The 16,682-nt window shown below is 50.0% G+C and overlaps 1 protein-coding gene across 2 annotated transcripts in view; it reads right to left on the bottom strand.

The window, feature by feature from the left end:
- The window catches only part of LOC133628698 (unconventional myosin-Id), a 109,747-nt gene that overhangs the window by 35,458 nt on the left and 57,607 nt on the right, over positions 1 to 16,682 (bottom strand). For both annotated transcript variants that reach the window (XM_062017170.1, XM_062017171.1), the window contains 3 exons: positions 15,583 to 15,715; positions 13,152 to 13,318; positions 8,901 to 9,108 (listed from right to left, as the gene is read on the bottom strand). In XM_062017170.1, the coding sequence (XP_061873154.1) occupies positions 8,901 to 9,108; positions 13,152 to 13,318; positions 15,583 to 15,715 (508 nt within the window). The remainder of the gene's footprint in view (positions 1 to 8,900; positions 9,109 to 13,151; positions 13,319 to 15,582; positions 15,716 to 16,682) is intronic.

Raw genomic sequence — 16,682 nt, 5'->3', positions numbered from 1 at the left:
TGGCCTCACTGATCTTAGGTGATATATCTGCCATTCACCACAGGCAGGATCTGCACAGCTCTGGCACTGCCCAGGGAGCTTTTTAAGCACCCAGCACTTCACTGGTGTGTCTGATGCACCCTAAAGCACATTTGTGTTCTAGCACGCCACAACAGACTCAAGACCCTACAACAGTGCTGCTCACACATCTGAGGTAAGGCTGAGCCAATCCATCCCTCGCCATGTCCAAAGCCACAAGCTAGAAGTGACTTGCACAGGGCCTGGATTTCACCCAAAGTGTGTAAGGCTGATTTCAAGCTTCCATTTCCATGTCTGAGGGCATATCAGATCCAGACACTGGCTGCATTTGACAGACACAGCAGCTGTAATTAAGCATCTGAGGAGCACTGAAGTGAACTGTGCCCTTTTCCAGAGAAAACTGCAGAAGACCTGGATCGCTTGAGACATTCAAACACAGTCCCAAGTGTCACCAAATGTACCTGCAAGGAATGTGTGGACAGTAAACAAGATGAACTGGGTGAAAACCTGCTGCCAACTTCTCATTTTTTCATTTAGTAAGAACAGAAACGAGGAACAAAGGGGTCAGAGTCACAGCCAAGCAGCCTCCTGGACGTTACAAAGCCTCTCAAGAAAAGGCCCTGCATGGTACATTTGTTAAGCTGCTGCACTGTTGAGCTTCACCCCTGTCAGCTTTCCCCAAGACCACTTTGAATTGTTTTCAGATACAAAACGAGGTCTTGAATTTGCTTCCTTGTGCTTGAAGGAGACAAGCTCTTGAGGAAAGTCTCTTGCTGTGGTTATTTTCCACACCAGCCAGACATCTGTGGAACAAAGGAGCTGTAACAGATTGCCCCCATGTTGTATCAGCTGCACGGCTGCAGAGATTGGCTTCACAGCAAGGAGTGTCACAACTGCTACAAACACTGGCCTCCCAAATCCAATTATCCAGCTGAGCCATGTCCCCTGGCTACACACAAGCAGTGAACTAGTAATGAAAGGTATGTCCTCAAACAAGTTGTCATAACTGGGTAACCTCACTCCAACAAGGACCTTCCTACCAGCCACAGCAGCAGCACCTCCCAGAAGTGAGGCCAGAGCCAAAGAGAACAAACCTCTCGCAGGGAACGGGGTAGGAGTATTTAAATGAACTGCTTTTCTGGCTCGGTGTCTCTCTCTCCAGTCACAGAGCTCATTTCTGCCTACAGCAGCCTGTAGCAGTGCTGAGCTGCCGTGGCAAGCTGACCACCTGATGGGCTTCCAGGATCAACCTACAAACCAGAGGAGGCTGTCAAAGCCACTTGGTGTAGCTGGGAGCAACGGGCCTGAACCATCCACAGAGTAGGCAGGAGGCTGGAGTGTTTGCTACCAACACACACCTTTCTCAGGCCTGAGCAGTGGGACAGCCTGACCTCTCAGTGGACCTCTGCAATCCTTCCCCTCACCTCCAGTCCAGAACTCAAGAACTAAGCACAGTAAAAAGCAGATTTCCAGAGCTATGCTTATGATGGCATTTAACAGACTCTCACATTGCAAAAGCTACTTCTGTTATGTGCTGGAGGCCAATGGCAGAGCCACAGCCAAATACAGGAGACAACAAACCCAACACAAAGGAGATCTGAGCCTCCAGGACACTATTGCTTGCTTCTGGCTCTCTGTACCCCAGCTAATGTCCAAGGCATTTTCATGTAGAGTTCAGAAAGGGTGCAGCAGCTCCCATGCATCACCTTTCCAAAAGCTGACAAGCAGGGAGCAGCTTTCAGCTTGAATCACAGCTCCAGCCCAGCAGGCGGCTGGTTCCAGCGCTCGCGTTCAGCAGCGCTCGCACGGGAGCGGTGAACAAGCCTGACATGGCACTGCCCTGTCTCATTCCTCCCACAGGCAAGGACTCAGTGATGCTTCCTTTGCCACCTTTCTGTGCCTTTCACTTGTGGTTAAGCTGGCTTCCCATAGAAACCAGACTACAGATAACCCTGTCCCCATCTGACCTCCTGAGATTAGCCTGATATCTTCTGAATCTCTGGCCAGCCCCAACCAGATCTGACAGAGGAACAGAAGACTCAGGGAGGCAAGTCCATCTATCTTTCAGGAAAAATCAGCAGCAGGGTAGAGCAAACCCCAAATTGGAGTGACATTGCTGGAAAGGCTTCAGAATGAGCTCAAGAGCCATCTGCCTTCTTTGATCTCCAAATCCCACCCAGCACACATGAAGCTCCTGGCCAGGCACAGCCACACAAGACTGCAGCTGAGCCAAACAGGTAGAGCATACCAGAAGGATGTGGCAGGATTCCAGGGGGATGAGGGAAGGGAGATGTGTGCAGGGCACAGGGAAGGAGTGGAGGACGTGATGAAGGTTGGAGAGTTCTGGCAGCGCAGCAGTCACAAGAAATCTGACTGTTGTCACTGTAGGGTGTGTGCAGCACAGGCCAGACCCACAGGACGCCAGAAGCAGAGAAGCTTCTGTGATGACAGTTTTCAAAGTGACACGCTCAAGAGCAGAGTCCACAGCAATGGATTTTGTCACCAGTCAGTGCAGTGCTTAGTGACCAAGCAGAGCCAGAGCCACCGTGCAGGACACGCTATTGTCCTCCACACAGGAGAGTGCCCAAGGAGACGAGGCAGGGTAGCTCCCCTGCCAGAGCAGGGCCACACAGGAACTCATCCAGGTGGGTTTGGAATGTCTCCAGAGACAGATCAATCAGACTAAAATCCCCAGGGAGCAAAGTTTCTAAGGTTAATGTAACACAAATGAAGTCCATCACCCCAGCGGAATGGAAGCGCTGTACTCCAGTGTGGGCAGTGCAGCCTGCAGCTGCTGCCAGGCTCAGCATCCCCCACCAAAGCAAGGCCAACACATGGGAAGAAGGAAAGGGAAATAATAAGATGGGCCCTGCAGAGTGCAGGGAATAGCAGCAGAGCAGACAGGGTGGGCCCAGGCTGCCGAGATCCTTGCCTGCAGCTCCTCCATGGCAAAAGGGATAATCTAGATTTGACCTAGATGCTGCAGTCTGTGTGTGGAGAAGAGAGCCCACACAGTGCGCTGTCTAAACATACCAGCAGGCACACAAGAGCCCAGAACTCAGCAACAAGCCAGGCTCATCTAAATTAAACCCCAGCCTTGTATTTCTGGGTGGTTCTGCAACTACCCAAAGCCTGGCAAGCTCCTTGGAGCTCGCTGCAAGGCAGCGCCTCCTCCCACCCAGCCTCCCTCGCACTGCTCGCAACCTTCCCTCATCAATATTTCATGCTGCCCTAGCACAAGCTGCCCTCCAGGCATCCAAACTGCAAGGAATAAAACCCACCCTCGCTAGAAACTCACACAGGCATGTGTGAGCCCTCTCACACAGCTCTAAAGGGTCTCAGACAGGAGGGGTTATGTTCAACCAGTTCAAGTAGGTGCTGATCCTGCAGAAGGTTTGAGGCGAGTGGCTTTAAATCAAAGCCTCCCCACTCTAACAGACTGTGCTACAGAGCCTGCAAACAGGGAGGGAGGAAAGCTGCTGCGCTTCATAAACCCTGGTTTCTCTTCACATGAGTCAGCTGAACAATGTTCATTCTACATCTCTGCTTAATAAACCAATGTTCCATGAGCTAGGAAGGAGAGGAAGGTCCCATCCGAGACCAGTGAGATTGCACTAACAGCACGTCCAGGAACCAACACACAAATGGCCAGGGCAGCAGTGGCTATAAGCCTGTTGGTACAGGAACACATGGCTACCAGGGGAAGCTGGCACATGCAAGGAGCCAAACCAAGCAAGATCTCTGCATGCTGTGGTTTGCTGAGCTCACCAAAGGTGACTGTGGAACCTAAAGGGTGGTGGCACATGTTCAGGGAAGAGAAATCCACTGGGTGTTACTGAATAAAAACCTTGGGTCATCCCAGGTCCAAATGTCTGAAGGGACTGGGAGAATATTAAGGGGAGCCATACAAAGCAAACATCACTTTGTCTAAAGGGCCCAAACAGCACAGAAACCTGCCTTTCCAATCATGGTAAAAACAATAATACTCCAGCAATGTTTCAGCTCAATCACTGTATGTTTCACACACACAGCTCCATAATCAATGTGCACAGCTCACTACAAAGCCCCATGCAGGAGCAGCAAAGCCCTTCAAAGGGACTGAGATTTATACTGCTGTGTCCTGCTGGGACAGCAGCTGTGCATAAAACTCCTCTGTGCATCTCTGCCTCATTACAGGCACACCTCACCTCACCCTGGTATCTTTACCTTCAGTTAAATGACCAAGTTCAGGTTGATGGATGGAATTTGTGCTTCCTTGTACCTTAATTTACACCAGAATGGCAGTATTTTTACAGGTTAAATAAGGCTTCAAGACACCTTGAGGTGCAGCAGATCAGGAGCTTTACAAAAACAAGCAGCTCAGGCACAAAGAAAAAGAATTCCCTCCCATGAACACAAAGCAGCATCAGTGACAAGGGCTGCAGAAGCTGCTCTGCACGACCTGTGATACACAGCAATGAGCACAGAAAGCACTCCCAAACCATCACAGCACACAGACAGAACGTGAAACACTCAAGTGTCAGGTGCCCCACAGGGCCTGCTACTGACAGGGTGGGATCACAAACCACAGATGTGCTCTCCTCCACGGGCACGCTCCTGACAGCCCTTGTCTCCAGCACGGATGCTCATCTGAAGGATGGTGAGCTGGTTGTGGAGCTGAACTCACAGAAAACAACCTTTTTGTCTCTTTTGGTGGGAGATGCTTTGGGTGTGTTTGGTTTTATTTTATTCTGGGTTTTTTCTGAGATGATTTTTGAGCTTGAGGTGCCTGAGTACACTCACTGGAAGCACAGAAGCCACGTTAGTAACAGGGGGAAGAGGCAGTCGGATCAGTGCTAAGGGATCAGCATGGCCACGCTGGTGAGCAGCAGTGTCACCACAGCGCAGACATCCCATGCTTGGCCCTTCACCCTGCTCCTTTGGAATGAGCTGCAGCATCTCCTTTCACAGCATTCCCCTTCCCAGCTTCTCCCTGCCAAGGCTTCTCAAGATCAAAGCCTGAGCTCAGGGTACAAACCCATGTGTAATTGTACACCTGTTTCCACTGACACTCCCAGCTTCACACACACACACATTCCCTCTGGATGGCAAACACGCTGCATCACCTTGTCTTTGGGTCACTGAAGTGAAGCCCTCATCAGATTGCTGCTGCCCCACCAGGATCTGACATGAAAACGCCTCCTCTGTCAGAGCAAAAGCTTCCCTTTGTGGCTCCTGCCTCCCAGCACAGCGGGCTTCAAGGGCTCGTGGGCACGGAGGCAAAGGGAAGGTGAACCATTAAATGACGACAAGCCAGCCATGGCTGTCTTTTTCTGCTCTTCCCTGCGGGGCTGGGGAAACGTTGCCATGGTGACTGCAGCTGCCACAGCTCTGCCCACAGCAGCCTCTGCAAAGCCCTGTGCCCGCAGCCAAGGGCACGCTGCTGGTGAATGGGCACTCAGGGGCTGCCTGGCACTCAGGGGCTGCCTGGCACTCAGGGGCTGCCTGGCACCCTGGGGCCACTGGTCCGTGCCACGAGGCTGCAGCAGAAGAGCTGGGGCGGGCGCCGGGGCCAGCGCTGCCACTCTCCAGCCACAGCCACCTCCTGGGCTCCGAGGGATTTTGTCCAAGGAGGTGCTGGGCTGCAAGGCAAGGACAGCTCTGGCTTCCTCTGCACGAGGCAGTGCAGATTTAGTGAGGTGATTACCATATGCAGCTGGAGAGCTCTGATAAAATGACAGGAGACAGTGCGCTAAATTCTGTTGACAAGACCCATCATCTCTGCACGCTGCACGTGCTGCCTGCCTGGGCTTTTTGTCTTGAACAAAGCACTATTCTGCAAAGCTAATGAAGATGTGGGAACGTTTCCAAGGGCAGAAAAAGCAACAGAATTTGATGGCAGCCTTTTTACAGTTGAGTTTTGTTTTTTATTACTAACATTAGAGTTGCTCTATTTGCATTCACGATGACAATCACACCCACGGCAAGACCACAGCTATAGTAAAGGATCTCAAATGTCCCACATAAAAAAGCAGAGATTTGCTCAGCTGGTGCTTCTAAAATGACTGTTTGAGGTGCCTCTGACAGTGGTGCCTCTGCTGCCATTCGGGGGCTCTAATACCGGACACAGCTCGCTCTCGCTGAATCCTCCTGGAGCCAGCGGGTTGCCACGGTTAAATCACATCACACTGCTTGCTGACTTGCTTTGGTCAAGTAAAAAACACAGCCTGGAATCCCACCAGCATTTTATTACAGAAGAAAAAGGAGGTTGAAGATAAAGATAAAGGAGAAGACATCCAGGAGGGGCAGAAGAAAGTGAAATTATCTGCCTAAAGTGGAAGTCAGTTTGAATCCAATTTCACCAGACTCACAACGAGCACATTCTTATCATCATTACACAAAGGAACCAGCATTGTTTTAAGGGTTAAGGGTTACTCACACAGTGAAGCTCTCAGGATAATTAGTGCATCTCTTTTTGAATGCCTGGTGATTTGTCTGAGAGCAATAAACCACATCACATCCCCCATCAGAAACGGAGCCGTACGTTTAAACTGCCAAGGAGCTGAACTGCTCAGCGCAGCCTCTGCTGTTACTGAGGATCATTCCTGTGCAAGGATGAGCCTCCTTGGAGCCCAGCCTGCCCTGGGCTGCTCTGAAGGCTCTGTCTTACATCCTCCCTCAGTCTCTGCCTGGCTGCTTTCAGAGCAGAGAGAAGGCCTCTTCACAGCCTTACCCTGGTGCTGGTTTGTATTGGGGTGATTGTTCCTTTTTCAGCACTGACACCTCCAACTGCCCCATCTACTGGTAGCAAACAGGGCTGGTACCTCAGCCCAGGAGTGATGTGATACAGAGAATGAGCCCTAACAGGAAAACCACTGGAATTCAGAAAACAGAAGGAAAAGCCCAAGCATTTCCCAGATGACTGAACACCATACAGGCACCTAACGACACACCCACAGGCACCAACCCTGCCGGCTCTTTTGTGGGCGAGCTGTTCAGTGAGCATTTGGATTCACTAGTGGTTCCTGTCTTTGCAAGCTTCACAACTCTAAACAGTATCTGAGAGCCTGGGTGAAGAAAGTTCAGAAGGTTCAGTAAATATAAACAGGAATACCAAAAGGGTGAGTCCCTCTGTCCTATTTCAACCCTTTGTGCAGAAATGAAAGACAGCTCCATGTAGACTTGTGTTGGTCCCTCTCCACTCTGGGGAGAGGAGAAAGTAGAGGGAGGTTTGTGAAGCCTCTGGCAATTCCACTGGCAGTTTAACTTTTGCTGATTGTTGGAACAAGGGCAGCCCCAAAGCACTGTGCTTATTCCATGTATACTCCAGCACATCCACTGCCACACAAACCCACTACAGCCAAATCCCCCACAGAGCCAGAGACTTGATCCTTTATTCCTAACCAGGTACCTACCTTCTAGAGGCAAAAATATCTGTAGCCCTGCTCTCCTCCAAGGCTGTCAAGCCCAGTCCAGAACACAGCCCAGGCTATATAATTGGCAAGTGCTCAGCTCCAGGAAAGGCCAGTAAACTGTCACAAAAACTCGCAGGTTGCTGTTAAAATTGTGCCTCAGCTTGTTCAGTGGGTTTTATCTGAAGGAGGAGCTTCAGTGCTCATTTTTAGTGAGACATCACCTGTTCCCACAGCACAGACAGGCTGGGTCTTTTAAATTACTCTTAATTGCACTTTTCAGCTTCAGCAAAGGTCACCTCTCCATTCCTCACAAGTTTAACATGAGAACTGGGGTCACCTGGGAGCAAGGTGTCCCCCAGCAGCTTTATTCAGCAAGGAACTCATTAGCTTGTCTCACACCACCATGGAAAGAGAGAGAGACTCCACATTAATGACACGACACAATGAACTTACTGAGTGCACCAAATAAGACCAATGTGCTTAGGAAGTGGCTGGAGACAGGAACTCCTCCTGAGAAACCTGATTGAGCTCAGTGGAAGTGCAACTAAAACAACCTGAGAGAGGCATAGGAGAAGGGCCCCACTAATTAGCCCCATTTCACACCCCAAGAATAAGCCAGAAGAAGCTTTTGGAAAAGTGTGCTGCCATTTCCAGGGAAGATACCAGGAGGAAGATCATGAGTAGTTCAAGAAAGCTGCTGTGAAACTCAACAGGGCAAGCAGAACACTGCCAAAAGAAGGAAGGAAAACACTGAACCACAAAGCTCTGAAACAGGCAGGTCCTGCAGCTTTTAAGCAGCAGGAAAACTAATCACATATACATACACAAAACCTAGAGCACTCCTTACTGAGGATAAACCATGCAAGCCAGCACAACAAATACCAACAGAGAGGAGACCCTGGACTTTCTCCTTCCATACTGGTGCAGTTGTTTTGCTTTCCAGAGCAGGAATCAGCTCAAATGCGTTGTAAACAGCAGGAAACTGAGGGTGTGAAAGCTTGCAGTGGGCAACTCTTCCTTCAGGGCTTTATTCATAAAAAGTGATTGAGTCCAGCAGGTTTAGAAGGTCTGTGCACACTTGGTTAACTGCACAGCTTTAGAACAGGCCTTTTCTCTGTAGTGTTTATCCCCATCTGTCAGCACGCTCTGTGCCGGGCAAATCAAGGTTTCACGAGTTCTGTTGTTTCCCCGAGCGCCAACAATGACAGAGAAAAAACACACCTTAAGAAACACATTTCTAAAGCTCTTGAACCAGTCAACAGTCTCTGTCAGTGAGGACAAAGCCAGTTCCACCATTTCTGTGGCTGTGCAAGGCAGAAGTCGTTGCTCTCTGCCAGGCAGATCCCAGTCATCCAGAACAGAGCACACCTGAGCGAGCTTTACACAGCTGCAGCATTCTAGACTGGGGCAGCCTTGGCACTTTTGGAAGCCAGACTCAAAAGACAAGGAGCTTGAAGCAAGTTTTGAATGCAGTACACCAAGCATTACCTTCTGCAGGAAGAGGACGATCCTCACAAGCATCTTGGCATGCAGCTCCTCCAGGGTGAAGAGAGTTCGAGGCGTGCGGATGAAGATCTTGGTCTTGCCGTAAGCCACGTCGTGCTGGAAGCCGTGGCACTCTAGGAGCTTCTGCACAGCATCCCTGTCTGAGGGCAGCTCGTGGTTCGGCCACGTGAATTCCGAGATCATCTTGTACCTGCAAGGACAAGGTACCAATGTCAGCTTGTCACCCAGGCTCTGCAGAAGGCAGCCTGCAGCATGGTTTAGAAGGACACCCTCTGCAAGAATCCCAGGACAATGAGTACGAGTGGCACGACTCAGATGCTGAAAAGAAGCCCCAGTGAGGAGCTCACTTCAACACAACAGGCCTCTCCATTGTCCTCCTGCAGATCTGCCAGTTCTCTTCTTCACACTTGCAGCATTCCATTACTTGTTTGCTGGTAAGGAAGCAGAGCTTTGCTTTGCTCCCACGTGGCAGGAGCAGCCACTGCCATCAGCTGTGTTGTCACAGTCAGATTTCAGAATTCTTGCAGTCCTTTTCCCTGCCTCTCCTTTTGGAGCTTCCCCATTTCTAACCCCTTCTGGCACCTGCCCCAGGGGCAGGCAGTTACTGCCACGGGCTGTGTGGACAGCACCACTGTTTGCAATGGCTGGTCAGTCATCCCCTCCCATCACTCCTCTCCAAACTCCTTTGCACACTAAGGGAGAGAAGGCAGATTGGAACTGAGGCGGCCACAAATCAACCCTGAGAGGAGCTGGATGAGCCTCAGCTCTCTGTAAGATTTACCAGCCTTGCAAAGCACTGATTAGGTGAAGAGATGTTTGCAAAAGGCAACAATGAATTTTCTGCATAAGATTTATGGACATAATCAAACTGGAATAGACATTTTCCCTGTAACAGCACCAGCATTCATGATCTAAATAAAACAAGCACGCAGCAACCTGAACTGCTGCTCTGCCTGAAAGCCCACAATGCAAGTCAGGCATCAATCTCAATGGTTTAGACATTCCAAATTCTCAGCTACTATCAAATGGCTGCAGCAATAAACCTTTTCACTGGGGAGTGGCTGCACTGCAGGACTTACTACACAGGCTGAAATAAGGCTGAACTGAAATACATCACACTGTCAACTCCATTCATCATGCTGGCCCTTCTGAGCAAGCTGCTGAAGAGGGGGTGAAATGGAGGTGTGCACTGTGTCTAAGCAGGGAACACCATCAGTGTGGGGGTTACAGCATGCAGAGTAGGGATCACACTGAGAAATAAACCGGCAGATTAACCCCCCTGCTCAGCCTCACAGCAGAGGAGGTGGCATTTCTGCTTGGCTGGCAAAAGCGTTCTCTCAAATACACGTACACACAGGGCATCAATATTTTATACTGGCTTCTCTTTCCTATACTCATCAGGAAGATGTTCCTGCAGTAATTAATTCACTGGGAATGTCTTCCACCCTGAGACACTTACACAAGGAAAAGCAGCCCACCAAAACACCCAAACAGGGCAGCAGTGCAAAGCCCTGGTACTGAACAGGCCCCTTCTGCTGATGGGGCCACAACAACGAGGGGCAAAACGTCAGAGAGCTGAAAACATGCCCCAAGGAAATACTGAATTCTCCTTGTCCCTTACCACAGAAGCAGGGGGATGGTATTTCACATTAAACATTCCCTTCTATACACCTTTGTTTCCCCTCCTCCTTCTCCACCCTTAGCTGAAGAAGCATCAGGCATGCAGGACGCTGCTGCTGGAGTTTACAGCTCCCAGTAGAGCTCTCCTAAGAGACAACATCGTTGCAAGCTGCTAAATTAGGAAGCTTTAATGAACACTGTGGGGTGTGCAGGGGAAGCTGGGCCCTCCTCTCCCCACTGCTGCTTGGGGCTGTGGCAGTGTGGCTTCCATGCTATGTTTAACACCGCCTGGGAACCGGCATGTGGCTGCCTCCCTGGTGCAAGTGTTGGATTACGTGTGGCGGTGCCTGCAGATGCCTCCCAGGCGCCGTTCCTGCCCCTGCCCCACACACACCCCCCTGCTGAAACCCAACCCCAAGCAGCTTTTGGCTTTTGCTACTCAGTCCTACACGGAAAGAGAAGAATGCATCCCATCCACTGAAGTTACGTGGCCCTGATGTGAGCATCACACGAGTGGAGGGTGTCACCAAGCGAACACACAACATCTCTTGGCCCAGCACCACGATATGGAGCTCCTGCTTGCTACAGATTGGTAAGGGCATGCTGCTCTGCACTTTTAAACATAAAAATTTACCTCGTTGCAAGGAAAATCTGAAAAGGACATTTATTAATGGTGTTTACTGTGCCTCACCTCACTTGTACCGTTAGACACGAGACAGCAATTACCTCACAGTCTTTTAAGGCTAATTAGCAGCAAACTTCCTCCAGAAAGTTTAAATGTTTTATGCACACACATACATATAAATAAAAGCCAGGCATCCATGCTCTCAGATAGCCATTTAAATATGTATTTCTGGATGCATCTCTTATCTCTAGCTGTCCTGACACACGTCTCTATACACCCTGCCCTCCCAGCGTAACAAAACACAGGTATCTCCTGTGAGCTCAGAGAAACCTGGAAGCTCCAGGGGCCTGTAAGGGAGTTCAATATCTGTCTGAGGGCTTGAACTTCTGTAATACCTTTGCAAACACAGGCTAACAAAGTTCTGTCCCACAACAGCCTCTCGCAGAGTTACTCCAGGTCTGTCTTAAAACATGCCCCACATGCAGCACAAGGGCCCTGAGCTGAAGGGCCTGGAGTCGCCTCCACGTTCCCAGTCTCCCCATAAGCCTGTTAAATATAAAGGAGCAGAAATCCCTTGTGATCCCTGTCAAGAGAACCACTCAAAACACTTGTGGCCAGTCTCACAAACCATACTGCCAGCCCCTGGAAGAGGGGATGAATTTGGGAAAGAATAACCACAATCTCCAGGCCAGAAGACTCTTCTTTTCCAGCCTCTGATACCTTACACTGGAGATGTTTAATCCTGCTCCAGGCTGGGCAGAACAAGTGTTACAGCCTGCCGAAAGCTGTACCAGTTGCCACGTGCTAATTTGGTTTCCTGGCTCTAAACACCGCTTCTGCTCTTCAGCTTACAGGAGCTCATCAAACATTCATTAGAAACCAAAGCAGCTGTTTATATTAATAGCAATTACACAAATCTTAAGAGTAAATCGGAACGAATTCCACACGTGAGGGCAGCAGCACGCTCCAACCACTGCCCAGGGTCAGAGGGAAGAGACACCTGCTGCTGGTGGCTGTGTCGAGCACGCCAGAGCCTGTGGTTCCACTTCAGGTATCAGCAGATCTCCAGGCGAAAGATCTTCCAGCAGCATTTTGTTTCTAGCACATGACATCCCATCTGCTTCAACAGTTTCATTTTTTTTCTACCCTCATGGCTATTTTTGCACCTGATTCAATACCAGAAGCCAAAGCCCATTCCCCGCTTCATCAGCACGAGGCTGAGTTCAGAGCACCCACCATTCCCTGCTTCATCAGCACGAGGCTGAGTTCAGAGCACCCACCATTCCCTGCTTCATCAGCACGAGGTTGAGTTCTGAGCACCCACCATTCCCTGCTTCATCAGCACGAGGCTGAGTTCTGAGCACCCACCATTCCCCGCTTCATCAGCACGAGGCTGAGTTCTGAGCACCCACCATTCCCTGCTTCATCAGCACGAGGCTGAGTTCAGAGCACCCACCATTCCCTGCTTCATCAGCACGAGGCTGAGTTCAGGGCACCCACCATTCCCTGCTTCATCAGCACGAGGTTGAGTTCAGGGCACCCACCCTCATCCACTGAAACTGTGAGACAAAGCTCAGTTGAAAAGGTGCCGTTTGGCACAAGCCTGGGAGGAACTGAGAGGGCAAGAAGTATCAAAGCCACATTTGAACAGGGTTATGTTACCATCCCTTCCCACACAACACTGAGCCATCCAGCGCTTCCCAAGACACGCTGTGTCTGTGTCTGTCGCTGCAGCAATTAGAAACCAGCAGTTAATTAGCTTTGGGTCTGGGGTTGTGCTCCAGGGAAGGGCCTCATTACACCTTCCCGCTGCACAGAGTAATACAGCAAATGAATTTTAGCAGGGAAGTGCCAACATGCCCCTCGCAGCACATCTGCTGCCACCAGACGAGAGCAGCCCGCGCCTGCGTTAGCAGCGCCAGGCAAAGCCCAGGCCTCGTGCCACGCCTCGTGCCACGCCGTGCCACGCCGTGCCGCTCCTCACCCACCTGTGCAGGAACTTGGCGTAGGTCTGGCGGTAGGCGAAGCCGGCCCTGCGCACCCTGACGTTCTCCAGCAGGCCCAGGTACTCCACCTGGTGCCGGCACCGCTCCTCGTCGAACGCCTGCGGAGACTTCTTGTCGTTGGGCTTGATGCAACGCACGTAGTAGGGCTCCTGAGGGCAAACCAAGGCAGCTTTCATCGCACACAGAAAGCCTGGGCAGACACAACTGCTGCCCCCGCCGAGGTGTGGGGCTTCCCCACGCGGCTGAATGAGGCTGGGCTGCTTAACGGCAGCGGCAGGGCTGGGACAGAAGTGACAAGAGCGGTGCCAGGCTCCCCGACACACTGCAGTGATGCTGGCACAGGATGCCCACCTTACTCACTGTCCTTTGCTAGGTATCAGAGCCAGTCCCGCATCCTCTCTCTCTACAGACTTTGCTGATAGCAAAAGCCATCTCCATAAAAGACAGAACAAACAAGAACCTTGAGAACAGGCAAGAAAGCACCGTGACTGCCCTGGCTGTGGGTGCAGCCTTCCCAGCACCAGCCCACACACAGCACAGATGAAGCTGTGGCTGCACTGAATGGAGTCCTGCACCAACACAGCTGGATGATGGAAATCACTGACCACCAGCCTGTGCAGGGCAAATCCCAGCTCCCTTCCAGCCCACACCCTCACAGGACAAACAGGAGCCACCGGTGTGTGAGTCCCTGTTTCTGCATGGCCTTGGACTGTGGGCAGCAGAGAAGGTTGGACAGGGACTGGTGGCTTCACTCCCCCTGCCCCGAGCTGCTGGGCTGACACCACACGTTCAGCAAGGGTCCCACAGGGCCACACACCTTTCACTGCCAGTCAGCCCCATACACAGTTCTGCTGGGCTGTTTCTGATGTCTACTTTCTCTTTCTGAGATTAAAGGCCAAGGCAGTGGATAACCAGCCCCAGCCTGGAAAGGGCAGCTGGGAATCTTTCAAACACATGTGCTTTCATCACACTGGGCTTTGAAGTCCCTCGATTTCTTTCTCTTCACTGCTAGCCCTTGCTAGCCCATTTCTAACTTTACTAGTGTGGGGAAAAGCAGTTAGTAAGCATCATAAAGGCTCACCTCAGCTTCTCCAGGTCAAATTGTATTAATATTGCATTAATAGATAGTATTTCTGAGTAGCCCTTGCAAAAGGAGGTGCCTCTGAAAACCTTCTAGGAGTTACAGCTGAACTTGAGCCAAGCTCAGGTTTTTCTAAGGAAGGGGCACAGGAAAACAGTAAGACAGAAAAATCCCAACAGATTTCTACTGATGTGAACATCCCATCGAGTCTGGGGCACTGCAGCTCAACTGGGATACAAAGGGGGGTGAGACTGTGCAGGGGAGAACAGGAACGACCACCAACCCAGAAACTGAGACTCACAGGAAACAGGGGCTTAGTTCAGAAGGACTAAGGAGTCACTGACACCACAGTGTCCAGAGCATTGCTGTTCCTTCCTGACAAGACATAAACTGCTTGCCTTGTCATTCATACCTTTGCCATTCAAAAAGGCAAACCTCAGTGCAAAACCTCTGTGACTTCAAGCCCAGCACAAAGAGGAGGGATTGTATCTGGATCTGACAGAAAAGACAGAAGTCAGGGCGCTGCTTTCCTTTTGGAAAACAGAAAGAGGAAGTTCCTGCACAGACAGGAGATCATCCATCACTGCAATTACAGTGCAATTAAAGCCTCTCAGCAATGACAGCTACTAGGGTAAATTCTAAAGTAGATTATTCCATGCTTACAATCCCACCAGCCTCAGCTCTTCAGGGGGATAATTATGCAGCTCCCATTATTGCACCATGAGGCTGTCAAGCCTGGGAGCTGCATTTTATAAATGGAAGAACTGAAATGCAGAGACACAAAGGGCTCAGCTCTGAAAGCTGTTCAGAGGCCTAATTACAAGTAATTTTTCTTTTTTAAATCAAGCTGAATGATGTTTAGATTTTGAAGTGTTAAAAAAAACCCCAAGAAACCAGTTTAAAGTCATTGCCTTCTACCATCAAACTCCTCCTTGAGAGGTTTCTTGTCCGTGGCTTATAGCTCAGCAGGTGACAGAAAGGACAGGACACAGGGCTGGCAAATTTGTGCTGGATGTGTACAATCAGTCACTGTGGTGACATTATAACTTACTACAGATGAAGCTGTCAGGCTGGAGAGGAGAGGTATGGATGAAAGAAGAGCCAGACAAAAGCAGTTACAGAGGAGAGGCAAAAAAGAAAGGGGAAAAAAAGAATACACAAATAAATGAGCTGCATGTGCAGAGAGAGCTCCCAGAGCAGCTCCTCACTCACAGCTGTTCAGGCAAACGACTTCCCTGCCCGTGCTTAAAAGAAAAGCCACCCAAAGTAATCCATCACAGAAAGGCCAAATCCTCCAGAGAATAGCATGGGCAGCAAAACCTGTGCCCTTACCTTTGATGCTAGGTTGTCCACTAGTGCAATCATGGAGTTCTTAAAAAGAGTAGCAGCTGTCAGAGGTCTCTTGGTCACCTCAGTGATGCTCAGTTTACCTTCAGGCCACATCATCTTCAACACTGGGTTAGAACTAAAAGACAAGTCTCTTTAGTCACAAGGTCTAACAGCACTCCATTCCAAACTCAACACCTTGCTTCTGTCCAGATCTACTGGTGTTTGCAGCTCAAAGTGTAGCAGCCAAACCAATCCGACATTCCTCTCTTGCTCTTGGGCAATACACAGTTCAAACTTACACCCAAAGCATCTGGATAAAGATGTGCAGGGATGGGACAGTAACCATCCTGCAGCAGTGATCTATCAGGAGCAGTCTGTCTTACTGACACAGACATAAAGAATTCAATCAGAAGGGAAGAGTGAGAGCACAACAGCCTCCCTTGAAGCCTGCAATGTGATTTAAGCTGTGCCTCAGCACCATTCTTGGTTTGTACAATCATTTATACATTTTATCCTACATCTTCTTGAAGGGTTGAAGGTGAGGTAAAATGCCCATGATGGATGGCAAGAGCTGTGGAACAGACAAAAGCTGAAAGCAGCTATGGCAATCTAATAGCCAATCTATCATGTGCTTTCATGTGCCTTAAGTGGTCTTTGTGCACAGTCTTTACCAGGGACTTCACAGAAAACAGAGGCTAAATGAAATCAAACCTGTGTACAGCAAGTATTTGGCAGGTTTTTGGTTAATGTGAAGTCCTGGAAACATGAACAGCAAGACTGTTCAAGAGAGTACAGCAAATAAACACAACAGGACTGTAAACTAGGTTAATAGTTGAATTGGCTTTTCATGCAGGTAACAGAGCTGCCTGTGCAGCTGCAGGCTGTTTGATGCTGAATCCCACCTCTGAGCAAAGTCTTGGAAAGGCTGAGACAGGCCACAGTTACAGGACAGAAAATTGGAACACATTTAATACCAGCCATGAAAGAAAACAGCTTTTGGGGGCACTTGTGTATGAAGCACACACATCTTGATAGCATTTCAAACCTGCCTGTCAAGGGCAACTCACAAATACTGATTAGGCAAGTCAAACATGTGACTGCAT

This window comes from Colius striatus, chromosome Z (assembly GCF_028858725.1).
Source record: "Colius striatus isolate bColStr4 chromosome Z, bColStr4.1.hap1, whole genome shotgun sequence".
In the NCBI taxonomy this organism is placed as follows: domain Eukaryota; kingdom Metazoa; phylum Chordata; class Aves; order Coliiformes; family Coliidae; genus Colius; species Colius striatus.
The sequence above is the reverse complement of the archived record's forward strand: the minus strand, read 5'-3'. Positions and strand labels throughout refer to the sequence as shown.